At 46.0% G+C, this 27,815-nt stretch overlaps 2 protein-coding genes across 5 annotated transcripts in view; one reads left to right on the forward strand and one right to left on the reverse strand.

The window, feature by feature from the left end:
• Nucleotides 1–27,815, forward strand: part of LOC130277384 (Fc receptor-like protein 5) — a 113,446-nt gene that overhangs the window by 28,711 nt on the left and 56,920 nt on the right. Inside the window, exon 1 of one of the 2 annotated variants that reach the window (XM_056528049.1) lies at nt 524–546. The exons of the other annotated variant lie outside the window; for it this stretch is intronic. The gene's annotated coding sequence lies outside the window, so the exon portion shown is untranslated. Of the gene's footprint in view, nt 1–523; nt 547–27,815 lie in introns of those variants that run through there. 2 annotated transcript variants of the gene reach the window in all.
• LOC130277429 (uncharacterized) overlaps nt 1–27,815 on the reverse strand; it is a 46,280-nt gene that overhangs the window by 10,299 nt on the left and 8,166 nt on the right. For 2 of the 3 annotated variants that reach the window (XM_056528101.1, XM_056528105.1), the window contains exons 4-8: nt 26,300–26,587; nt 21,975–22,100; nt 15,602–15,724; nt 630–737; nt 495–526 (exon numbers count right to left, since the gene is read on the reverse strand). In XM_056528101.1, coding sequence (XP_056384076.1) covers nt 495–526; nt 630–737; nt 15,602–15,724; nt 21,975–22,100; nt 26,300–26,587 — 677 coding nt within the window. The remainder of the gene's footprint in view (nt 1–494; nt 527–629; nt 738–15,601; nt 15,725–21,974; nt 22,101–26,299; nt 26,588–27,815) is intronic. The other variant, XM_056528107.1, reaches the window with a different exon arrangement.

Consider the following 27,815-nt stretch of genomic DNA (forward strand, 5'->3'; position numbering starts at 1 on the left):
ATCTTTTCAGTATATTCAGATGTAGTGTAGTGGGCTACATCATGTTAGCGCAGCAGACCACTGTGTATCTGAGCTGCGTTGCATGCTGTGTGCATCACTGCTCAGTCTACATTACCTAGTTGTTGTGCTCTTGTACCTGGCCTGCGAAGGTTTGAACAGTGTGACATACAGTACTATATGCATCCCCTTTATTTGCTCTCAGTTTCCAGAAGCAGCTGCAAATCTTATGGATTGTTTATGCTATTCACATCACCGTATGAATAACATTTCATATTTATTATACAGGCAGCTATAATATGGCATTGCTCATTAACTATACAGCATTTTTGCATTTTTTTTTTATATTTTTTTACTAGTTTTGTCCAGTAAGTGTATTTTTAACATAAAAAGTCGTTTGTATGTTTTTTTTTTTGCTCAACTTAAACCTTTTTTTTTTTTAAATGAACTTTGACCTCTTCTAAAATAAACTGCAGTACTCTTTCACACAAACCTACAGGAAGCTCAACCATGGTGCCTTCTCTTTGCCCTAAGGAATGAAAGCAAAAGGTAGGTAAACAACCAAATGAAATTCCATTATATTTCTTGTAGAATACAGTAAAAATTATTTGTCTAATACTACTGCAACTTACTTTTTCGTGTGAAGTAAATTAAGAAAAACACTTTAATGAGTACAAAGGTTACTATGAGGAATAAACCTCCACCATAAATATGTATCAGATAAGGGACCTTCGAATAACCTAAAAGAAAGATAAAGTCAATTCACCTTAAAGTTCACTGTCATTTAAATATAAACTGTCATCATCCCTAACTCTTCCCATGTCAATCTATTGGTTGACCAGACAGTGTGAGATAATGCTCTCTGTTGTGCTAACAATGCCCAGAGACAGTAAATAAGCAAGGCAAGTAGAAGGTGCTGTGGAAATAATGTAACATTTTTATAAAGCAAACATACAGCCTTTTTTTTTAATGATATATATATATATATATATATATATATATATATATTTCCTGATCGTCCTACGGCGGCACACCATGGGTTAACTTTCCTTCTAACCCCAGAAACAGAAGAGTTAGTAAGCAGTATGCTAATACAGAAACAAGGTAATTAGGCATAATTAGTAATTAGACAACTCCTAGCTAGGATACAAAAGACCCCACAAAACAGGGAACACTCGTATTTAATTTTCTTCTGAAAGAAGACAGAAGAGCCTACAGAAGCAAGGCCCCAAACCCTCAGGCTTCTGGGGTCCCTGGGGTGAAATAAGGTCGCGTACTGGGGGCTCCCCTAGTTCTCCGACTATCTCCCCCTCCTCCGGTACCTGCCTCCTTCATGCCGATCGCCAGCGCTAGATGTCCAGGGCTGTCAACTGCCGGTGGGGGTGAGTTTGTGGTCTCCGGTCACCCGGTGATTCGCAAGTAAGCGCCGTCATGCTCACCTGTTGAAGGTTCATGCCGGCATTGCGCAGCGCGTCCCACGTGTCTTCCCTGCTAGGTTTTCTATGTGGGACGTGCGCGCGCAGGGGAACTTCCGGCTGCAATTGCGATAGGCTGTCAGTGCACAGCTCGCGGCGGCGGTGCACACGGCGCATGTGCGGTCCCTTCTGCGCATAAAAGCGCTACCCTGCCACTGGGAAGCTGCGCTTAGCCTAAGCAGCAGACTTCCCAGTTGGCAGAGGTAAGGAGTATTCCAAAGCTTGTTCAAAAGCTCCCTGAGTACCTATACCTTTCTTCTTAGTCTAATAAAAGTTTTTCTCCCTTAGATGTCCCAATCTAGGAGGAAAAGATCCAGAAAATCCCGCCATAGGGAATGTACAAAGTGCAAGCAGCCCTTACCTGATGAGTGGCAGGATGACATCTGTTCATTATGCGCCACACCCCCGCACGCCTCAGCCCCAGTGGATCCTAAAGCCTTTCTGGGATGGTTTAGAACAGAGTTGTTCTCCACCTTTTCCGAAGTTAAGGCATCTTTGGGTGTAAAAAAGCACAAAACATCTCATAAGCAGCCGTCTCCCTCCTCATCCTCATCATCTGACTCCAATGATTCAAGCAGTTCTGGGCTGGTAGAAGTTAAGGAGGTTGAGATTCCAGAAGACCTTTATCTGTTGGATAAGGATAAGGTGCACACACTGATAGCGGCGACCAAAGAGGTCCTTGAGAGCAGTGAGGATGTCTCTCAAAAATTACAGAGAGACCAGCTATATTATTTTCCGCCATCTAATGATAGGTTGCTACCATCACACCCCATTATTAAAGACTGGTTTCGGAAGGACTGGTCAAAACCAGAAAAATATACTGATCCTGGTTCAAGACTACGCTCCACCTATAGACTCTCTCCAGCGGCTTATGAAGAGTGGGAAAATCCACCCAAAGTGGACCTAGCAGCAGCCCGCTTGACAAAGAAAGCCATCTTTCCGTCCGAAGAATCGACCTTACTGTCGGACCCAATGGAGAGGAAGGCAGACCTCCTTTGCAAGAAATCATATGGATCAGCAGCCGCAGCAGCTAAGGTAGCAGTGTCATCACTACCAGTCGCTAGAGCTCTACGGATCTGGGTGTCAGATCTGGCCCGGGATATTAAAGATGGGGTGTCCCGAAAGGACCTCCTAAAAAGCTTCCCACTGATCAAGTCTGCAACAGAGTTTCTATGTGACGCCCCGCTGGACGTCATGAAGTTTTCTTCTAGGACCTTAGCTTTGTCCAACGCGACAAGAAGAGCACTGTGGATTAAGAACTGGGGGGGAGATATATCTTCCAAGTACAGCTTTGTGAAGCTTCCTTTTCACCCTTCCTCTTTATTTGGTCCTCAATTAAAGGGCATATTAAAATCCCTGAGAAAAGACAAGGGAGAATATTTTCCATATGAAGATAAAAGATCTGGTAAATATGGTAATTCACGTAGAAGGAGTCGATACTCGAGTCCATACAGGAAAAGGGGGAATTTTCGTCAGACCGGTGCAAGACGTCAGTACCCCAAGAAGCAGGAGTCCGCAGCATCAAAGAAGAAGCCATTTCTGCGGAAAGACAAGGACCAATGACGCCAGGATTCAGTTGCACCCAGTGGGAGGCAGACTTCAAGCCTTTGCGAATATCTGGTCCCAAACCTCCTCAGATGCCTGGGTGTCAGATACAGTGGAAAACGGATATACTCTAGAACTCCGGTCAATCCCTCCAGACAAATACATGGTGAATCGAGCTTCTCCAATAGTCTCGGATTTAATTAATCAATTTCTTCTCAAAAGAGCCTTAGAAGAAGTTCCAGTAGCCGAGCAAGGGAAGGGGTTCTACTCCCCCATCTTTGCGGTACCCAAGTCCAGCGGCGATTGGAGGTTAGTCATAGACTTGTCAGATCTCAACAAATTCTTTGTGAAGAAGCGGTTCAAAATGGAATCGATAAAGTCGGCTGTCCTAGACATCCAGAAAGGGGACTATATGGCATCACTGGACCTCCAGGATGCATATCTGCATATTCCAGTCCGACCATCTCACCGCAGGTTTCTTCGCATAGCAGTGAAGAGTCAAGGTCATGTCAGACACCTTCAATTTACTTGTATTCCCTTCGGGATAACGTCAGCACCCAGAGTCTTCACGAAAGTCGTCGTGGTCCTGGTAGCCCATCTGAGACTATTGGGCATTCATGTGACACCGTACCTGGACGACTGGCTTATCAAAGCCCGGTCGGAACAACTCCTCATCAGCCATCTTCAGGTAGTGATAGAAGTCCTGAACGATCATGGGTTTCTCATAAACTACAACAAGTCACACTTAATACCCACTCAGAGAATTACCTTTCTGGGATTTATAGTGGACTCCAGCCGCATGAGGTTGTTTTTATCGGAAGAGAGGTCAACCAACATCTCCCAGAGTCTCCAAGCTCTGTTAGGTCTCCAGACATGCACAATTCGCCATGCCATGAAGATACTGGGTCTCTTAACATCATCAATAGAGGCTGTCTTGTGGGCAAAGTCACACATCAGGAGTCTCCATTCACACATCCTGTCCAGGTGGGACAAGTCTCAATCGTCCCTGGATTCTACTATTCATCTTCCGAGGAGACTCAAGAAAGATCTTCTGTGGTGGCTGAATCCTCTGCGTTTCCTCCAGGGCAGGAGTCTGATATGTCCCCAACCGATAGTCCTCACTACGGATGCCTCCGCTTACGGTTGGGGTGCCCATGTCAGAAGCCTGTGGGTGCAAAGAGTCTGGAAAAGGGAAGAAGCAGCGAAATCCTCCAATTTCAAAGAGATGAAAGCAGTCTTCCTGGCATTGAAAAACTTCAGAGACACCCTGAAGAACCATCATGTGCAAGTTCAGACAGACAATCTTCCAACTGTTTTCTATATAAACAAGCAAGGTGGCACCAGAAGCAGAGAACTTCAGAAGTTATGTGCACGAATGATGAGCTGGGCAGAGAAGAATCTGCTCTCCATCTCAGCAGTCCACATAAGAGGTGTACAGAACTGCAGGGCAGATTGGCTAAGCAGGAAGAAAATCTTGCCGGGAGAATGGGGTCTCAACCCGAAGGTCTTCCGTTCGTTGGTGATGAAATGGGGATCGCCGACGATGGATGTCTTCGCCTCTCAAGAGAACAAGAAACTGCCAAAGTTCTGCTCTCTCTCTCCAGCGGGTCACCCCTTCGCAGTAGACGGCCTGTCGGTAACTTGGAGGGGGAAGTTTATCTATGCCTTCCCTCCCCTCCCGTTGATTCCTCGGGTGCTCAGGAAGATCCTCGACGAGCAAGTCCATGCGATAGTGATCATGCCCTTCTGGCCACGACGGGCATGGTTTCAACTCGCCTGGGAAACATCGAAAGGAGACGTCCTCAAGCTTCCTCCGATAGAAGATCTCCTCCTACAAGGAGGCCTCCTTCACCCAGACCCAGGCAGCCTAGACCTGACGGCATGGAATTTGAACGCCTAGGGTTAGAAGAGCAAGGCTTTGCCTCCAGCGTGATCGATACATTGATGGCTTCCAGAAAATCGTCTACGGTTAAAATCTATGCAAGAATATGGCACCTCTATTCAGGTTGGTGTTCTAGGAAACAGCTGCCTCCTTCCGAAACAACCACTCTTTTACTCTTCCTTCAGGAAGGGTTTGAAAAAGGCCTGAAGCCCAACACTCTAAAGGTGCAGGTTACAGCGATCAATGCACATCTGAATGGTCTTTTCTCAAACTCCAGCATCGTCTCCAGATTCTTCAGGGCTCTGAAGAAATTACGACCACCGTATTGTCACCCATTACCATCTTGGGATTTACCGTTGGTCCTAAAAGGACTGTGTAGAGATCCGTTTGAACCACTACATTCCACATCCCTGAAATGGCTTTCCCTGAAAACACTCTTTTTGATTGCAATCACCTCAGCCAGGCGGATTGGCGAACTACAAGCCTTATCATGTAGAGAGCCATACTTGAGAGTCCTACCCTCAAAACAATGCCAGGTTTTCTTCCCAAGGTTCCATCAGCCCAAAACCTGAATCAGGAGTTGGTGCTACCAGTATTGCTGGAAAAGGATGGTGAAGATCTACACCTCCTGGATGTGAGAAGAGCGGTTCTGTTGTACCTAGAAAGGACCTCTTCGTTCAGATCATCCGAAGCCTTCTTCGTCCTATATCAAGGAGAGAAGAAAGGAAGGAAAGCTAGTAAAGCCTCCTTGGCCAGATGGGTCAGAGACACGATTCGGTGTTGCTACGAGTTTGAAGGTTCAACATCACCTCTTTGTCTAAGAGCTCACTCAACGCGCTCAACTGCAACCTCCTGGGCGGAGAAGTTCCACGTTCCTTTAGATCAAATTTGCCGGGCGGCAACCTGGGCGTCACCGACGACCTTCATGAAGCATTATCGGCTGGACATCTCTGCCTCTGAGGGGTCAGCTTTTGGTACAAGTGTGATTCAAGGAGCTGGTAGTATTTAGTTCCCTCCCTGTTATCTTTGGTTACCTGGACTGCTTTACAAGTCCCATGGTGTGCCGCCGTAGGACGATCAGGATGTAGGAAATTTGTTCCTCACCTGAAATTTCCTTTTCCTGGAGTCCATAGGCGGCACAACTTTATCCCTCCCCAAATAAATTTTTTCTTTATTGCTGCAAACTATACGAGTGTTCCCTGTTTTGTGGGGTCTTTTGTATCCTAGCTAGGAGTTGTCTAATTACTAATTATGCCTAATTACCTTGTTTCTGTATTAGCATACTGCTTACTAACTCTTCTGTTTCTGGGGTTAGAAGGAAAGTTAACCCATGGTGTGCCGCCTATGGACTCCAGGAAAAGGAAATTTCAGGTGAGGAACAAATTTCCTACATATATATATATATATATATATATATATATATATATATATCCCTTTAAAAAAAACATGATGGGGAGATTTATCAAAACCTTTGCAAAGGAAAAGTTGCCCATAGCAACCAATCCCAATATAACGTCCGTTATCGATAACGGGTGATAACAGGTTAGAAACGGCTATTAGAAAAATCCCATAGACTATAATGGGATTTTCTAACGGCCGTATAAGATTTTATAACTGCCGTTTTAACAGCCGATTTTCAGACAGAACTTCCAACGGATCTTTAAAACGGAGTGTGAAAGGGGCCTTAGTCACAACAAACCTTTGGGGGAGTGGGAGCTTAGGGATAGCTGTCAGTCACCTTAAAGGGGAACTCTGGTGGAAACAAGTAGAAAACAAATGTTTTCAAATCAACTGGTGCCAGAAAGTTAAACAGATTTGTAAATTACTTCTATTAATAAATCTTAATCCTTCCAGTAGTTATTACCTGCTATATATAAAACAGAGAAATTTGTAAATTTCTTTTCTGTCTGACAACAGTGCTCTCTGCTGACGCTCTTTTTATTATAAATATATAAAAACTTAACAAAACAGAAAAACAGGCTTAACTAGCATTAACAAAACACAACACAACAAAACCTGCCTAACTGGCCAGCCCAACTTAACTAAACTAACTAAACACATAACATTATACCTACATATAAATTATCAAAAATACTATCACACACACATACCCACACATTCTTTACATAAACAGAAAAATAGCTTTACTTAGCTTCAACTAAAAACAACCAGACTTGGTAAAACTCAACCACACATTACATTCACAACTAACCCACCCCAAAACCCCCACCACCACCACCACCCCCCCCCCCCTTTTTTTTTTTTATATATGTTTTTTTATATATATATTTTTTTTTTATTATTTTTATTTTTTTACTAAAATTACATTTTTTCCCTCACATATATACACATATATACATATATATATATATATATATATATATATATATATATATATATACATATACATACATACACATACACACCCTTTTTTTTAATCTACACTACCATAATACAACCAATATTAAATTAAAGTAATATAAAAATGCTAACTAAATCTGATCCGACTGCCTATCCCCATCCCCTCAAATAAGATAACCAATCCATACTATATAATAATATATACAATACGAATATAAAAACACAAATACATAACCTAAATGCAAATACATACATAAACTATATACACCAACAAACCAAAATATACACCTACAAAACACATGACATCCTACACTAGACTAACCCATTACCCACACAACCACCCACATTGACATGGGTCAGAGTCCATAGTCCATGGATATCGAGTCCAGTCCACAACTGACCCATGCCAGCCCCTCCAAACATCCACCAACCCACCAATTCCCCCACCCAACCTAATCTATACCCAAAACCAACTATACAAATACAACTTCATAACATAACATATACAAAACAATACAACCCACCTTAGGCCCAAGTTCGGTCGCCTGTAAGCCCTTTACGCAATCCATATTCTGAAAACAAAACAAAAAGACTAGGGTGTACATGCATAGCCCACCACCAGGAAGAAGGATGGCAATCCTGATGTTACTTTATAAACTCTCTCCACTAACTTTTCCCTACGACTCACACTACTGTTATCCCTTCAACAAACTGACCCTTCACTCACCCTCTCTCTGTCCCTACATTGCTATCCCTAACCAGAAAAAGGGGTACTCTACCCAAGAGGTCTAGTACCTAGGGCACATCAAATGAAAAACCTCTCCACAGGAGAGAAGCCCTGCTGGTACCAAGACTGCCATACTCCAAAGACCTGATCTTCCCGAGGTCACCGGTGATGTTCCTACAGACCTCCACCTCGGAGAGGACTTTCCGCTGTGTAGATACTAGACACTGTGCGTTCCACGTGTAGTACCTAACTACTAAGCTGACTACAAATAAAGTGCCCCGGTCTCGGCCACCCAGGTTCCTGAATGCCCCATAAGCCCACTCCGGATAGGTAAGGCCGGCAAGTTGACTCCAGCCAATGGAAGCACCCACCCGGTTGTAGACCCCTATATTAAAGGGACAATGAAGCAGGAAGTGGTCCATGCTTTCCAGCATGTCCTCGCACTCTTCTCTGGGACATCCCCGGTCATCAGAGCTCCTACACTTCAAATTGTCCCTCACATATAGCTTCCCCTGAAAGCAGCGCCAGGCCAAGTCCCAAAACTTCTGGGGGATCCTTTTCATGTTTAAAAGGTACAACCCCACCTCAGATCCCGACCTGGGCAGTCCCTGAGCGCCAGAGTCTTCTGGAAGTGGGTCAACAGAACCCGTTTGTCAAGGAACTGCCTTGACTGGGTCCTGATCTCCCACACTCCCAGACCCCACCGACGTATCGCCTTCAGAGTTGGGGTAGCATAAGCCGGAAGATATCCGTGTGGCGTACGGAGGTCCTTCACTTGCCCTCCTGTCTCCCATTCCTGGAAGAAAGGCCGTAACCATTCCCTGCAGGAGATTACCCACGGAGGAGCCCTCTCTGACCAGAGGTTTGAGATGTTAGCTTTCAAGAAGGTGTTTGTTAAGAACACCACAGGATTTACCATAGATAAACCCCCTAGTCTCCTCGTGCGGTACGTAACCTCCCTCTTGACTAGGTTCATCCTGTTCCCACATAACAGTTGGAAAAACAGGCTGTAGACCCTAGTGTAGTAAGCCTCTGGCAAGATACATACACTGCCCAGATAGATAAACAAGGGGAGCAGGTACGATTTGATCAGGTGTACCCTTTCCCTGAGGGTCATAGACCAACCCTTCCATTGGTCCACCTTCTGAGCGGCATCCTGGAGCTTACCATCCCAGTTTTTGGTGGGATAATCATCCTGGCCGAAAGTGATGCCCAAAACTTTTGCTGACTCTTGGGGCCCTGGAAGGGTGTCCGGGAGATCAAACGTGGGATCTCCCCCTCCCAGCCAGAGACTCTCACACTTATCCCGGTTGATCTTAGACCCGGATGCCTCAGAGTAGCGGTCCACTTCTGACATCACCACATCGACCTCCTCTCTCGAGGACACGAAAATGGTGACATCATCAGCGTATGCCACCACTCTCTGGGCGACATCCAGCTCCGCCAGACTCATCCCGACTCCCGCCAACGGCCCACAATCTACCCTCCGGACGAAGGGATCGATCGCAAACACGTATAAAAGCGGGCTCAAAGGACAACCCTGACGGACTCCGGACCCCACCTCAAAAGAGCGGCCAGACCAACCGTTCACAAGCGGGAAACTCTCTGCCCCTGCATACAAGATCTTAAGCCAATTAACAAAAGTACTTGGTAAGCCATATCTCAGTAGGACGGACCAGAGGTAGTCATGGTTCACCCGATCAAATGCTTTGGCCTGATCCAGGGACAGCATGTACCCCTTCCAGAGACCCGCACTACTCCGCTCCACTGCCTCCCTGACACTGAGGACAGCACTTAAGGTGCCTCGGCCTGGAACAGAGCAGTGCTGGGCCCCCGAAAGGAGCCGGGGTGCAAACTTCACCAGCCGATTAAACAGTATCTTGGCCAGAAGCTTCCTGTCCGTATTGAGAAGAGCTATGGGCCTCCAATTCTCAATCCGGCTAGGATCTTTACCCTTTGACAGGAGAATCAGGGCTGACCTCCTCATTGACTTCGGCAGAGTGCCTGAGGAGAGACACTCATTGAATACCTCAGTCAAGAGGGGAGCTAAAGACTCCTTAAAGGTCCTGTACCACTCGGATGTTAAGCCATCCGGACCTGGCGACTTCTTAGGGGCAAGCCCCTCGATCGCCAGTCTCACTTCCTCTTCCCTGAATTCTTCTGCCAAAACATCAAGAGAGGGGTCTACCCCTGGCTCAGGAAAGGTTTCAGCCAGGAAAACCGACATCCCGTCTCGATCTAGATCCTTCCTTCCCAAGAGGTGCGAGTAGAAGGATCTGACGACCTCCAAGATCCCCGATCTGGACCGATTCAGAGATCCTGTACTATCGATCAGTCCTGAAATGACTTTACTACTCACTGACATCTTACAGTTTCTGTAAGGGTCGGGCGAGCGGTACTTCCCGAAATCCCTCTCAAAAACCAAAGATGCGTGCCTATCGTACTGACACCTCATCAGCAAGGATTTCACTCTGGAGATATGCTCTCGGCTACCTCCAGTCGAGACAAGAAGCTCGAGTTTCCTCCTCAGACCCTGATACAAGCGATACCTGTTCAGGGACCTGAGGCTCGAGAGCTGGCGGAAGAACCCCGCAACCCGCTTCTTGAATATCTCCCACCACTCCAGCTTATTACTACAAAGATCCAGTAAAGGTACCTGACTCTGAAGAAAATCCTCAAAGGACTGTCTTACCTCCGCTTCCACCAGGAGGGACGAATTCAGCTTCCAATAACCTTTACCCATCCGGGGGGTCTCTGAAACATTCAGGGAAAACAAAATCATACAGTGATCGGAGAACTCCACCTCAACCACGGACACTGCGGAAGAGACAGCTTCCTCCTTTAAATAAAACCTGTCTATTCTAGACCTGCGGCTACCTTGATGATAGGTGAAACCCGCGTGGCCCGAGGGGCTCCGGATGTGGGCGTCCTCTAGGCGAGCTTCTCTAGTTATGCTAATTAGTGCCACACTATCGCAAGTCAGTGGACCATTGGAGCCTCTCCTATCCTGGGACCTCGTGACATTATTGAAGTCCCCTCCAAAGATCACCTGCCGACTCGTAAAAAGAAAGGGCTTAATCCTCATAAAGAGATCTTTACGGCCCCGCTTAGTTTGCGGGGCGTAGATGTTAATGAGCCGGAGCTCTTGTCCCTTCATGAAGACATCAATGATCAGGCACCTCCCCATTTCTAGCTCAATAACCCGTCTGCATTCAACAGGAGCGGAAAAAAAGACCGCCACCCCACTATACGGCTCAGCCGCAAGAGACCAGTGGGAGGGACCGCGCCTCCACTCTCTCCTGGCTTTTGCCAGAGAGGCAAGATCTGACAACCTGGTCTCTTGTAAAAAGAAAATGTCGGCTTCAACACGGCCGAGAAAATCAAAGGCTGCAAATCTAGCCGTATCTGACTTTATACTGGCACAGTTAATAGATGCCAGCGTCAGTGGGGTGAGTGCCGCCATCATGGGTGATTGAGTTAGATGGCCTCACCCCTTAAACCTTCTTCCTCTCCTTCCCTCCACCCCCATCGGAATCAGAGGAAGACCCTTTACTTCTTTTTAAACTCTGGGACATATCCATCCCAGGATCTTTACCTCCGGCACCTGGTGTTACCTCTCCCCCTGAGGAAACTACCCCAGAGGAAGGAGGCTCGGTACCTCCTGGAGGCCGCACTGCCTCCTGACCCTCGAGAAGAGGAGGGGAGATGGTATCCCCGAGGGCCTCATATCGATTCGAAAGGACGATCAGAGGGTCAGAGACTGAGTTGTTCCTTCTATGGTCTGAGGCTACAATTGAAGAGGAGGACGGCGCCACCTTACTCTTACACTTCTTCCTCCTCTTCTTTTTCTGGCCACCATTTACTGTCTGCCCCTCCTCCTCCTCCTCATCCACAGTTTCGGATTCAGAGGTATGACTGGAGGAAGGAGCATCTTGACCTTCTTCCCTACGCAGTCTCCCTATCTCCTCGTCCAGTTTGGCCTCACCCAAAGCCTCAGAGTTATTCTGACCTCCTTCTGAGCCAGTGTCTGGAGTGGGACCCCGAGCTACCCCTGGCACCTGGGCATTCTCAAGGGCCCTCTCCAACCTGCGCTTCTCCTCTCGCCTCCGCATAGAGGGGGTCTTATGTTTTTCCTTCACTGGCTTTGGTGCCCCCTCTCCTCCACTGGTCCCCTCCCCCGCCGGGGCAACTGTTAGGCTTTCCCCAGACGGGGCGGTCACAGCATTAGAGAACGAGCGCGGACACTGGCTGAACAGGTGACCTAAGTCACCACACAAGTTACACCGAATCTGCCCACAGGTGGCCGCCAGGTGACCCACCCCACAGCAGAGGGCGCATATCTGCTGAGTGCAGTTGGCACTAAAGTGGTTTGGGTCACCACACCTGTGACACAGCTTCGGCTGCCCCTGGTAGAAGATCTGAATTCTGTCGCGTCCCAGGAAGGCGGCCGAAGGAATGTGGGTGACAGTGTTCCCGGAACGCCTGAGACGGACGGAAAACGTCCAGGCCCCAGACCATATATTGTGCTCATCAAAGTTTTTCCGGGGGATGTCCGTCACCTCCCCGTACCTGCCCAGCCAGGTCATAATGTCATAACAAGAAAGTGACTCGTTACGGGTCAAAACGGTCACTTTCTTTACCATACTCTGGCGAGATACCGCTTTTACAGCGAAATCTCGCCATCCGGGCTCGTTTTTCACCAGCTCATAATTAGACCAGAAGAGATCTAGTCCCTCCGGCCAAACAAAGCTGACGTCAAACTCAGAGGAGCCGAAAGGGTGGATCAGGGCAAAGATGTCCCTAGCCCTGAAACCCATCTGGAAGAGAAGCTCCACCACTTTGCCCCTTTGGGGGCACGCATCTTCGCCTTTCCAGACCAGACGGGCCACATTCCTGCGACCTACCTCCTGCCCGGGTGTCTGGAGGGACCATACAGTCTCCCCATTTCTCTGTCGGAATGCTCCCAGACCATGTCTCTCCACCCAGAAAGATAGGTCCATCTCCTTTCCCTCTACCTGGAGCGTCCTTTCTCCTCTCTTTAGTGCCTCCAGGAGGCGCCGTTGCAACTGACCGTCACCAGATACAGGAGGTAAAGATCCCACTGAACCCCCGGCCGCCACGCTGGCATAACTCCTGGCGACCGAGGGGGCAGCCGGACCAGACCCTGTCCCTACGGCCCCACCTAAACCACCTGCACTGCCACAAACGTCACTATTATACACACCCCTACTACTCCTCTCATTCACTCCACTATCACTCCTCCCATCTGCACCACTCCCACTCATTCCACTACCACCCCGCCCATTCACTCCACTACCACTCCTCCCATCCGCACCACCACCACCACCGCTCCCATTCAATCCACCACCACCACTCACTCCACTACCACTCCTCCCATCTGCATCACTGCCACCCCACCCATTCACTCCACTACCACTCCTCCCATCTGCACCACTACCACTCCTCCTATTCACTCCATTACCACTCCTCACATTCACTCCACCATCACTCCCACATACACTCCTTTCATCCACACCACTACTACTCCCATCATTCACACACCTTGTAGTGACATTGCTTTTGGTTTTATTAGCAGTGTTTTTGGGATCAGCCGCTGCTTCACCCACTACCTCTGGGCTGGCCAGGGCATGCTTTAGCTGGATCTCTGTCGGCGATGCTGATTCCTCCTCCATGTGGGATGTCACCGCAGACATCACATCCCGAGGCCGAGGCTGCCCCTCCAAGCGCACCTCTGCCCCTCCACCTGCCACTGACTTGCAGGGACCCTCCTCCCTCACAGGGGAAATCCCTACAGCGTCCATGCCACACACTGCGCCTGACTGCACGGGATCAGCAGCGGGTCCCGGTGCCTGGACACTCCCCCCCTCTCAGGGGAGTGCCCTGCAGAGCTGATAACAATGCCAGGGACACCCACCATTAACCCATCCTGCTCTTCCCTACCAGCAGGATGCGTGACTGTAGCACCCACGGCCATGTTGGATGCAGCACTGTACCCCCCGTGCTGGTCCCGTTCCACAGCAGAAACTGGATCTGGCAGGGTGGGGGGCCCAGCAGTCTGAACCAACTTCTCAGGTGGCCCAGACTGCTGGATAGGGGAGAAAACAAACATGACTTGCTCCTCAGCCTTTTTCTTCCTCCTGTTCTTTTTCTTCCTTTTATTCTCCTCAGGGCCCAGGTCCTGGCCAAAACTGAAATTTTCCAGACGGGTGGGTGACTCCTGCATCACTATGGCCCGCAGGAGCCCCCCACCGACTGGGCCGCTGTCACCACCATCACTACTGTCGCTTTCCTCTGAGGTGGTTGGTAAGGCGACTTGGGCAGGGTTAATATATTCTGCACTTGGGGTGACAGAGGTCTTAGGGGTACACGGGGTATCACACACATCCCCCTCACTCTCATCACCCTCACTGCCGCCATCTCCCTCACCACCTTCCTCCATCTTCTCCTCTGTATCACACAGGTGTTCTTCCTCCCCTGACTATCCTCTTCCTCCTTCACAGGGGTCCGCATGATTTTATAGCGGTCCTCGTTTTTTAATTTTTCTTTAAACATACCCGCTCCCTCTATGATCTGCATTCGGGCTCTCACCACCTCCTGCTCCTCTGCCTTCAGCTCGCACACTCTAGCAGCAAACTTAGCCCTCATGGTCTTGGCAGAGTTATCTGTCTGGTAGCGGGCAAACTTCAGATCCTCCCTTAACACTTTCAGCTTCTTTCCCAGCTGTTCGTATTCCACCAGCTTTGCCTGCATGCGGGATCCAAACGTGGCAAGCGACTCCCTGGGTCCCTTCACCCCCAATTGCTGGGGTTCCGTAACATTAGAAACAGTCCCTGAAGACACAACAGTTATCTTCCTACCGTATGCCTTGCGGTTTCCAGCGATGGACGGGGGAGTGGGCTCCACATTACTGCGGAGCCTGCTGGATCTTCTGACCCCGTCCTTGGAATCGGCCGTAACTCTCTCACTCCCACCCCCCGCCGGCCTAGTACGGGAGGTGGAAGGCCGTGGGTCAATAGCAGGAGGCTCTTCCCAGGAGTCTGCCACCCTCCTGGGGAAAAGGTTGCTGGAAAAAACTCCTTCTCTCCTCTCTCTCTGGACAACTCTGGAAGTGAGACACACCCAACAGCTGCTGTGTTCCACAGGAAGTGATCTCTGCTGACACCTCTGTCTGTGTCAGGAACTGTCCAGATTAGAAGCAAATCTCCATAGAAAACCACTCCTGCTCTGGGCAGTTCCTGACATGAACAAAGGTGTCAGCAGAGAGCACTTTTGGCAGGCTGAAAAGAACTTCACAAATTTATCTGTAGTATATCTGTAGTATACAGCAGCTGATAAGAACTAGAAGGGTTAAAATTTTTTATTATAAGTAATGTACAAATCTGTTTAACTTCCTGGCACCAGATGATTTGAAAACTTTTTTCCCCATCGGAGTTCCCCTTTAACAGTACTATATACTGCATTAAATTGGCCCTTTCATCATGCAGGCTTTTAGGATATAAAGTAAGGGCATGGCTATATAGAGCTTTTGACCCTAAACCTGAACATGTTTGAAATATTGCAGAAAATGTATTAGAAATATTGTACTTTACTCACTTGTTGAATTGGTGACTTTATTGCTCTGTGTTGTAGAGAACATCTCTATTTCCCTTGTCTTATCTGTCATATCAGGTAAAGATGTCAGTGGAATTGTGGTTGTTACAGCCTGTGCTATTGAAACTGAAAAAAACAAGTTTTAGATTCCTGTCCACATATAGATATTTAACAAAAAGCTAAATGTTTATTAATGCTAGACAGGACACAAGGCATCTGAAAGAAACTACCGTATTTTTCGTCCTATAGGACGCACCGGCGTATAAGACGCACCCAATTTTTAGGGGCAAAATCTTAAAAAATAAAGATTTTGAACCCAATAGTGGTCTTCAACCTGCGGTCCTCCAGATGTTGCAAAACTTCAACTCCCAGCATGCCCGGACAGCCGTTGGCTGTCCGGGCATGCTGGGAGTTGTAGTTTTACAACATCTGGAGGTCCGCAGATTGAAGACCACTGCAGGAGGAGGTAATACTCACGTGTCCCCGCCGCTCCAGACCTGTCACCGCTGCCCTGGATGTCGCTCCATCGCTGTCACCGTGTCCCCGTCGTGCCGGAACATCTCTGCTGCCGGCCGGGTATCCTCGCTCTCCGTCGCCGCCATCACGTCGTTACGCACGCCGACGTACGTACGCGACGACGTGATGACGAGGAAGGAGAGCGCCGGCCATACAGGGGATCCCGGCACGGAGCAGACACCAAGGAGGCAGGTAAGGTCCCTCCCGGTGTCCTGTAAGCACTAACCCGGCTATTCAGTCGGGCTGTTCGGGACCGCCGCGGTGAAATCGCGGCGGTCCCGAACAGCCCGACTGAACAGCCGGGTTAGTGTCACTTTCCCTTCAGACGCGGCGGTCAGCTTTGATCGCCGCGTCTGAAGGGTTAATACAGGGCATCACCGCGATCGGTTAATACAGGGCATCACCGCGATGTCCTGTATTAGCCGCGGGTCCCGGCCGTTGATGGCCGCAGGGACCGCCGCGATAGGGGTGTATTCGCCGTATAAGACGCACCGACTTTTTCCCCCCAGTTTTGGGGAAGAAAAAGTGCGTCTTATACGGCGAAAAATACGGTACTTACTTACCAGCTGCTAAACAATGTTCTTTTTTCTGCTTCCAAAAGATTTTTAATAAACGATGGTGTCTTTTGGCACACATGTTACTTATATGTCAACAACATACATAGGATAGGTAATTTAACCCTTACTCACCCCCATTTGCCAGGGGCGGGGTTTATGTTTAAAGTCCCATACAAGTCAATGGGAAATATATGTCATTGCATAACTTCCAAACGGCTGGAGATATTTTGATAATACTTGATCACATGTTACTTATATGTCCACTTAAAATATAGGATAGTTAATTTAACCCTTAACTACCCCCATTTGTGAAGGTCAGGGTTTTCGTTTAAAGTCCCATGCAAATCAATGGGAAATGTATGTTCCCACATTACTTCCGTACGGCTGGAGATATTTCAATATCTGGTACACATATTACGGGTAGGGATAGGAGGATTGGGATTCGAGGACCGGGATAGGAGGACCGGGATAGGAGGTAAAGATAGGAGGTCAAGATAGGAGGTTGGGGTAGGAGGTCAGGATAGGAGGTCGAGATAGAAGGATGGGATAGGAGGACGGGATAGGTGGACAGGATAGGAGGTCAAAATAGGAGGACGGGATAGGAGGTCAGGATAGGAGGTCGTGATAGGAGGTTGGGATAGGAGGTTGGGATAGGAGGTCGGGATAGGAGATCGGGATAGGAGGACGGGATAGGAGGTCGGGATAGGAGGTCGGGAAAGGAGGTGGGGATAGGAGGTCGAGATAGGAGGTCGGGATAGGCGGTCGAGATAGGAGGTCGAGATAGGAGGTCGAGATAGGAGGACAGGATAGGGGATCACAATAGGAGCTTGGGATAGGAGGTCGGGATAGGAGGACATGATAGAAGGTCGGGATAGGAGGACAGGATATGAGGACGGGATATGAGGTCTAGATATGATGACGGGATAGGAGGTCGGGATATAAGGACGGGATATGGGGTTGGGATATGACAACAATATATGAGGATGGGTTATGAAGTCAAAAGCTTCCTCCTTTGTTTATTTTCCTCCCAAACAAGGATTAGGAAGGAAAATCCAGGCAACGCCGGATACTCCGCTAGTATATAAATATATATATATATATATATATGTGTATATATGTGTATGTGTAAGTTTCAGATTTGGTAGCTGTGTCCTTCTTTTGCAGAATAACACTTTACAAGCTGCTGTATTCATCTTTTGCAGATAAACGCTTTACAATAATCTATGTCTTAGTCTAGATTAAAGTTGGACTTTTCAGTAGGAAAATGGAGGTGTAAATAAGGGCATATCATAAGAATTCTGAGGATACCTTTTTTTTTTTTACCTTCATTGTCCTTTCTAGTGGCAATATATAAGCCTTTTTGTTAAGATGTTAATGACGGTTGAAAGCTCAGGGAGCATTTACCAGCATGGTAATAGTCCAGGCAAGTCTAGCTCATGTCCCCCTATTCACTGCCTCTGTAACCGCTTGCATCCCCCTACCCTGTTTGACTGACAGCCACTAGATAAAGAGGACATGGACTGGATTTACCTGAGCATGCTGGAGAATGCTTAATTTACATATTAACAAAAAGGCTTATGCCTGAGCACTGGAAAGTAGGGATGAGCGAATCTGATGAATCTGAATTTGTTACGAATTTCGTGAAAAATTTGCTTCGCAATGAATCAGAATATCACCGCGATTCGTACCAATCACTTCATGAAACTCCATTTAGTGGGGTCCAGGATCCAGGTCATCTAAGATGGTGGCTCCACATGTCAGGACATGGGGCAAGGAACTCTGGGAAGGCGGCAACACGGATAGGCGGGATGACCCTAAATCACATGCAGCATGCAGCCTATCAGCAGCCAGCCACCCCTGTGATGTCACAGCCCTATATAATCAGCAGCCATCTCGCGGACAGTTATATCAGCGGTTTACTGCAGAGAGAGAGGGACAGAGAGCAGTGTGTGTTGCACAGAAAAACATTTTTACAGCAACGATTCACCTCAAGGCCAAATCCAGTCTAGAAGCACTGATAGGGAAGGGAGAGAGATTTAAAAAGAGAGTGCAATTTTGGATGTACTGCACACAGCGACTAGGTCACAATAAAAACATTTAAAAGGCTTTATCGAGCCACACTACAGCAGTGGGCCCTGTAAAGATCACCACTGGACATGGGTGAAACATCCGGGGACCCCCCCTGACCTGACCATGTATAGTGGCCTAACAATAGAAAATGTATACAATGTATATACCAATATCATACACACACCTTAAAAAATAGCAGCATAAATGACAATAAGTAAAGTGCATAATGTACAATACAAAACTGCAAAAAGGCAATGTGTATGGAGATGGATAAAGCAAAAATGATGTGCTGTGAAAGGAGTCACCACAATGGATAGGCCACAGACGGAGGAAAGGAGGGACGGTAACCCAATCAACCCAGGTCCACAGGAGCGAAACCCCACATGTTCCATCACCGAATGTGACTTCCTCAGGGGACACTCAGAGCAAGGGGGTGTGCAGAGAGGCAGGGGCTGGGACAGGCGGTAGGTGACAGGCGGTAGGTTTCCACAAGAACCCAATAAAGCAGGTTGGGGTGATAACAATGAACCATAACGAATTAAATGAAACATTCGCAGTTCCACACAGAGTAAGACAGTTGGGGGGGGGGGGGTGCTGAGAGGCAGGGGCTGGAACAGGTGGTAGCTTGCCTCGTGGCGGACCACCAGCTCGATGCTCACCAGAATAGGTCCTCAAAAAAGGATTACATAAATTAAAATAGATTCTAATTAAATTAAATAAAAATTACATTTTTTAACGGAAGATAGTAACAGGAGAAATAGTGCATGCACTATTTCTTCCGTTCATTCCTCCATCACGAAATAACATCCGTTATTAAAGGAGTACTCTGGTGCAGACTACTCCTGCTCTGTCATGCCCGGGCTGCAAAAAAAAATTAAAATAAACCATCACTCACCTTCCTGGGTTCCAGCGGAGCACCAATACAGCTGATCGGTCCTCCGGTCCATCTTCTTCATACTTCCGTGTGAACGAATCGCCACATGGCTCTCACTGGCCGCCACAATGTCCTGCCTCGGCCCATGATAGGCTGAGCACCATGTGACGATTCGTTCACACGGAAGTATGAAGAAGATGGACCGGAGCACCGATCAGCTCTAGTGGCACTCCGCGGGAACCCAGGAAGGTGAGTGATGGTTTATTTTCATATATTTTTGCAGCCCGGGCAGGACGGAGCAGGAGTAGTCTGCACCAGAGTGCTCCTTTAATAACGGGCTATAACGGGTTAAAACGGATAATGTGATTTTTTAACGGCCCTATGGGATTTTCTAACGGCCGTTTAACGGCTGATTGACAGGGTTTTTATAACGGAACATTGAACAGATCTTTAAAACGGATACATTTTATAATGTGAAAGCAGATGGAGAAGATGTGAAAGAATACTGTATCCAGGTGAAGATGAGATGAACAGGTCGTTGGAGCTATGTGCTGTAGGTGGCTCGATCTCAGCGAAAGTCTTCTTTCACATCTCCTCATAACTTAGAGGTCTGCACGTATGGACAGCTCGCAGCAGTGTCTGCTTGTAACTGCGTGCAGTGCAAGAACCAGAAGACCAGCACGCACAGTAAGGGTGAGCGGCACACAGTACCAACTTTCACTGCAAGATTGGATTTATGCACCAGCATATCAGTATTCATCTAGTATTTAGTACCTAGTGGGTGACATCTGTGTTTCTATGCCAGTATCTCTCTTCTTTCACAGGAAATAGGTGAAAAGAAGAATTTAGAGAAAGAAGAGAGAGGTTGTGTCTAAATAAATTTACATTTATTGCATATAATATAATAACTCTGAGGTGAGGTCTTTGGCAGGGCCCTTGCTTCGGACAACTCACAAAATTGGTTACATGAATCAAATGGTTAAAAAACAATGCATTTGGTAAAATATATGGGACAAACAAAGTCTGCGCTACTGTGACCGCGATGCGATAGTCTGGATTATTTTATCCTTATGAATGCTGGATAAGGATAAAAAAAATCCAGACTATCGCGGTCACAGTAGCGCAGACTTTGTTTGTCCCATATATTTTACCAAATGCATTGTTTTTTAACCATTTGATTCATGTAACCTATTTTGTGAGTTGTCCGAAGCAAGGGCCCTGCCAAAGACCTCACCTCAGAGTTATTATATTATATGCAATAAATGTAAATTTATTTAGACACAACCTCTCTCTTCTTTCTCTAAATTCTACTTTTCACCTATAGCCTAGTAGGACTGCTTCACTGTGTACATTCTTAGTCTATTTATTGGCACATTGGGTATGTGTAACGCAGTATCCTCGGCTTAGTTTCTTCTCTTTTCTGTTTTATGTAGAGCTCCCACACAGTCTATTTTTGCATTTATCTGAAAGTGACATTTCTTTTTCCCAACAGGAACAATATACAGTGACCCCCCGACCTACGATGGCCCCGACATACGATCATTTCAACATACGATGGTCTCTCAGACGCCATGGCATGTTGAAGGCAGCATTTTGCAGCTTTTGTATGTCGGAGCCATCACATAAACGGCTATCTGGCAGTGCAGACTGCTTCAGCTGCCACCGGATAGCTGTTTACGGTGCCCCGTGTGGTCCGCTGACGATCACTTACCTGTCCTCGGGGCTCCGTAGTGTATTCTCCGGGATCCCCTGCAATGTCGGCGCTCTCCTTGGTCGTCATTACGTCGCTGCACACGCCGTCCTGTCATCCAATAGGAGCGGTGTGCGTAGTGACGTGATGGCGGCGACAGAGGGCGAGGATTCCGGGGAAGCAGAGGCCTTGCCGGAGCGTCGGGGACATGCCGGGGACGCGGCAACAGCGATGGAAGGCGACATCCCAGGCAGCGGTGACGGTCCGGAGCGGCGGGGGCACGTGAGTATAACCTCCAATACCAGAGGCCTTCAACCTGCGGACCTCCAGATGTTGCAAAACCACAACTCCCAGCATGCCCGGACAGCCAACGGCTGTCCGGGCATGCTGGGTGTTGTAGTTTTGCAACATCTGGAGGTCCGCAGGTTGTAGACCACTGTCCTATACTTTACATTGCACGGATCCCTCAACATATGATGGTTTCAACAAACGATGGTCCATTTGGAACGGATTACCATCGTATGTTGAGGGACCACTGTATATACCAGAGACTAAGAAGTGCATTGCACTAATATACAGCTCATTCTTGCACTAATATTCAGCTCAGTTGTGGCAGTGATCTTTTCTCTAAAGGTGTTGCATATATGACAAATATTATACTCTACTCACTTGCTGAATTGGTGACTTTATTTCTCTGTGTAGGAGTGGATAACTCAATTGTCCTTTTCTTGCTGGTCATGTCAGGTGCAGATGTCTCTGGAATTTTTGTGGTTGCTGTAGTTCTTGCTGTTGAAACTGAAAATAAAATGTTAATACGCAAGTTGTTTCATGTAGATATTTCCACCTAGAAAGAACTCTTCTAGAAAGACCATTATAGTACCTGAGAGACACTATACAGAGTAGGACGGTAAGGAAAGTGTACTGCCAAAAAGGCTCTATGCATACAGTAAAATTATGAATATAATGTAAGATAGACAAAACAGAAAATATTGAGACTGAGTCCATGAGGGAGATTTATTATGAGATTTAAGCAGATTTTTTTGCTTACAAAAGTCGCACAAAAAGCTAATTTTTGTGCGACTTTTGTGGGTAAGCAAAAAATACCAATCTGCCCTACCTAAGCAATTTTCAGTTTTCACTTTGCAGTGGTCCTGGGTTTATCATTGCGAAAGTCGCTCGTAAGCAAATAAGTAAATTCGATTCGTCACGAACTTCTCGGCTTGGCAGTTGATGACTTATCCTGCGTAAATTAGTTCAGCCTTTAGGTGCTCCGGTGGGCTGGAAAAGGTGGATACATTCCTAGGAAAGAGTCTCCTAGGACTGTATCCACCTATTCCAGCCCCCTGGAGCACCGGAAAGCTGAACTAATTTATTCCAAAAAAGTCATCAACTGCCGAGCCGAGAAGTTCGTGACGAATCGAATTTACTGTAAGTTCGCTCATCTCTGCAAATAAAGTTCGCAAACTCCTTTCAAAAAATATTCAAATATTTCTCTCAGCATTTATTATTTCTTACACTCCTCACACGCAGAATCTAGCTTGAGAACGGTTACCTCCTCCTTTATCCCTTTTATGCCTTTCAAAAACTCGCAAGTGTAAGCAAGGTCAGGTCTGGCTTACAAACTTGCCTATGACAGCATTTTCAAAAAGTCGCAGGTGAGACTTTTTGCGCAACTTTTTTACTTTCAGTTTCACAGGCACGGTGGGATGAGCGGGTAGGAGATGTACAGGAGGGTGACAAGCTTGTCACCCGCCCGCACATCTCCCGCCCATGCAACACTACCACAACTCCCAGCATGTCCTTACTGTAAGGATATGCTAGGAATTGTAGTTGTGCGGCGTGGGGGGAGTGTGTACGATGGGCGGGCGGATGAAATAGCTGCGTCCCGAACAGTTTGCAGGATGCAAGGAAGATCCCTACCTGCCTCCTCGCTGTCCGGTCGCCGAATGACTGCTCCATGCCTGAGATCCAGGCAGGAGCAGGCAAGCGGTAGAAACACTGATCAATGCTATGCTATGACAAAGCAGTGATCAGTGTAAGAGATCACTGTAATGCATATTATAGTCCCCTATGGGATTTAACCTCTTCCCTAATAAAAGTTAGAATCACCTTTTCCCATAAAAAAAAAAAAAAAACTGTGTAAATAAAAATAAACATATGTGGTATCGCCGTGTGCTTAGATGTCTGAAATATAAAAATATATTTTTAATTAAAGTGCACGGTCAATGGCGTACACGTAAAAAAAAAGTCAAAAATAGCGTATTTTTGGTAACTTTTTATATCATAAATAAATTAATAAAAATTGATCAAAAAGTCAGATCAAACCAAAAATGGTACCGATAAAAACTTCAGATCACTGCGCAAAAAATTAGCCCTCATACCTCCTCTTATATGGAAAAATAAAAAAGTTATAGGGGTCAAAAGAGGACATTTTTCAACTAATTAATTTTGGTTCATGTAGTTGTAATTTTCATTAATAGTAAAATAAAAGCAAACCTATATAAATTGGGCATCCTTGCGACCGTATGGACCTACAGAATAAATATAAGGTGCAATTTTTACCGAAAACTGCACTGCATAGAAACTGAAGCTGTAAAAAATTACAAAATGGCTTATTTTTCTTTTTCAATTTTGCCCCACAAATAATTGTTTTCTGGTTTCGCCATAGATTTTGTGGTGAAATGATTATTATGGGCATTACAAAGTTAAATTGTTGGCGCAAAGAACAAGCCCTCATGTGGATTTTTAGGTGATTTTTAGAAGGTGAGGAGGAAAAAGCAAAAGTGCAAAAATGAAAAGCCGCCAAAGAGGGAAGGGGTTAAACATGTTTTTTATTTTTATTTTTTATTTTACAGGCTTAGCAGTGGAAGCTGTATTATAGACAGAATCCATTACTAAGCCTGGGCTTAGCGTTAGCACCAAAAATAGCTAGCGCTAAACCCCAATTATTATCCCAATACCCAAGAGCCGCTACCAACAGGCCTGGAGTGTCAAATATGGTGCTCCTGGGCCTCGGTGGTAACAGGCTGGCATTATTTAGGCTGGGGAGGGCCAGTAACAATGGTCCTCGCCCACCCTGGTAATGTCAGGCTGTCGCTGCTTGGCTGGTATTTGACTGAGAATGAAAATATGGGGAACCCTATGCGTTTTTTTCCCATAGATAATTAAATAATAAAAGAAAAATGCAAAAACGTGATTGCTGATGTTTCCTGTAGCCAGCCCCAGGCAAACTTGCAGCGGGAAACATCCTGCGATCTAGCAATAAAATCCACCCATGTGAATGACCCCAAGGGTCTGTTCACACAGGCAGATTTCCTGATGATTGTCCACAGTGTATCAGCAAATAAGCTGCATGAAATCCGCAGGAAATCTGCCAGTGTTAACGAACCCTAAAAGTAGGTTCACATGTGCATATTTTTGCTGCAAATCTGCTGAAGATTTGCTGTAGCAGATTTTTCTGTCCAGTAAATTCAATGGGCAGCAAAATCTGAATCAGCAGATCTGCAGCAAAAATACTTTATGCACCTGTGAATGTACCTTCTGGGTACATTCACACATCCCTTTTTAGCTGCAGATTTTCGGCTGTTGATTTTTCCTGCCCATATGACTTCAATTGGCAACAGACAATCTGTAGCAAAATCCACAGAAAAATATGCACATATGAACATACCATAAAACAGCTCAGGCAAGATGACTGCCCCCATAATAGTATACAAAAAATGACATTAGAAAAATAACAATCACAATTACAAGAAAATATAAACAGATTAGAAATAGAACATGTTTTAGTATCTGGCTCTAATTGGTAAAAAAATATATATATACTGTGCATCTAGGCAATACATTGCATTTATTACATTTAGGGTACGTTCATACATACAGGATTCTGTGCAGATTTGATGCGCAGGATTTGTAACTGCAGATTAGAAGCTGTGCTCAGTCATTTAGTTTACATTGAAATCTGAAGCAGAAAATCTGCATACGTGTGAACGTACCATTAAAGATAATTTTAACCAAAGGATGCTGATGCTGAATCAGTACATTCCTGTTTCCCTATTACTGCCTAAAAATCTATGTGTTCAAACAGCCAATGGCTGAGCACCTATGATTATAGTTTTCTATTTTTGATTTATTCACTACTGTATCCTAATTCCATGACAGGTATCATGTTGTGTTGCAACTGCCTTGACCTTTGATTTGTATGACTATGCTTCTGTTTATTGATTCTGGTACCTCAAAACCTATTAGGGGCGTTCGTGACGAATTCTGGGCAGATTCCACCTTGCAGCACCCTGATTGCCTTCCATGGGTGCTCCTCTGTTTTGTTCACACAGCAGACGTTCAGCAAAGGAACTTCTCATGAGAATTGAATTCCGACCCAAAAATTTAACATGTTAAATCTTCCGCTGGAATTCGTTAGTAAAAGCCCACAAGTCAATGGGACTATTTCTGCATCACATAGCCGATTCTGCATAATTTCTGCTCCATTTACCAAGGAGTAGAAATCATTGCTGATCCAAAGAGGAATTCAGCTGAAGCATTTTCTCAATTTTTCTACGAAAAAAACCCACAAAAAGGTATATAAAAAAAAAAGAGTTTAATAACACCAACATTGATAAACTCCCCCCAATCATTGCAACAATACCAAAAAGTGAGAAATGAAGTACCACTCTAGCATTGCAGGTAAAGAGGAATGCTAATCCTAAAAAAGAAAACAGATGTTTAGCACCTGCTACATCCCTATGTTACCCTTCCACTTATAGGGGGAGATTTATCAAAACCTGTGAAAAGGAAAAGTTGCCCATGGTAACCAAACAGATTGCTTCTTTCATTTTGCAGAGGCCTTGTTAAAAATGAAAGAAGCGAGCTGATTGGTTGCTATGGGCAACTGGGCAACTTTACTTCTGGACAGGTTTTGATAAATCTCCCCCATAGTTCCTTAATTTGTTTATATATACTTTTTTCTAGTAGATCAATGGTTGTACAACACTTACCAGACACATTCACTATTATATAATCACTAGTAAATGAAGTGACCCATCTCTCTTGTATTTCTACAGAGTAGGTACAAGAATATCTCCCAGCATCCTCTCTCGTAGATGTAGAGATCACATACGTATTTCCATTTGCCTCCTTTAAAGGTTGGACATTTCCCTCCTTGTTAAACGTAATCCTTTTCACCTCCTTACTCATGGGAGGAGAACATACTATGGTGACTGACTCCCCCATGCTGTACACAGAGCGTGAAGGATCGAGATAAATGACTGGAGATGGTAATTTATCTGCAAAAAACAAAAACAAAACAAAAAAAGCTCTCATTATAGAAATACCCAAACAGTGCTTTTTATAGTACAGGTATATACACATAAATAGCACAACAAAGATAGTATTACATGTTACATATTTTATTACATGAAAATTCCTCTCTATTGATTATACTTCTCTCCTCCTTCCCCATACATCCCGTACTGATCACTCAGTTCACTGACAGATTCAGTTACAGCTATTGCCTATAAAAGTTTGTGGAGAGGAATGTAATGACGCCAGCTCATTGCAAAAATACTGAACTGAACTTTACCTATAGCACTCTCCTTTATTGGGTCCTACATGTTGATCTCAGTACTAAAATACCCCCATGAATTACATTAGGACTGAATTATATGACATGCAGACCATTACAAGAGGGAAAAGAACATAAAAAGCATATATCAATGCTGAGGGGTACAAATAACAAGAATAGCAACTCACCAAAAGAAAGACAGGAACCAAATAATAAACAAATTATTTATGATCACTAGAAGCCGATGATGATGATGATGATGGCAATGAAAAGGGAAAAAATCTAAAAACTCACCCTGGCAAGCTATCCCAGAATTATCCCTAAAAACTGACATTATACACCGGATACCACATTCCATTTCTGATTCTGCAAATATCCCAACCTAATACTGTAATCTGCAAAACTGAACCACAACAATATGCAGACACTAGGAACCAGAGACAAAAAACAAGAGCAGTACTGATTTAGGGAACAGATGCATCAAGATTTTATGACACACAGCTCCCTTTGGCTGAGGTCGTGGAGCCTTGGCTGGCTGAAACAGGGAGCAGTGTGCCACTGGGTGATGCAGCAGGCTGTACCACCACAGTTCTCCCAGGCTGCTTTATGGTGGCAAAGCATATGTTGATGCAGGGCCGTGGTGCCAACATTGGTACCCTCCGGATGCTTGATGTAAAACTGCCATAACGCAGAGTAGCTGATTTTCCCACCAACAGTTCACACTAATTGACTGAAACTGCCACCGACTCCAGGAACCCCTGTTCCACTACCCTTCAGGGAAGGTAGGCTGCCGTGAAGCAGGTGGTCTACCCCGGGCACGTTTGGCTCCAAACCTTCCAATTATGTCACCATGCTGACTGCCAACCATACTACCACCTTGTTGGCTCAGCTGCTGCCTCACCGGACACCTGCAACCCTCTTCTCCTGATGATGATGAAGCCCCTTCTGCA

The sequence above is a fragment of the Hyla sarda genome, chromosome 1 (assembly GCF_029499605.1).
Source record: "Hyla sarda isolate aHylSar1 chromosome 1, aHylSar1.hap1, whole genome shotgun sequence".
Classification (NCBI taxonomy): domain Eukaryota; kingdom Metazoa; phylum Chordata; class Amphibia; order Anura; family Hylidae; genus Hyla; species Hyla sarda.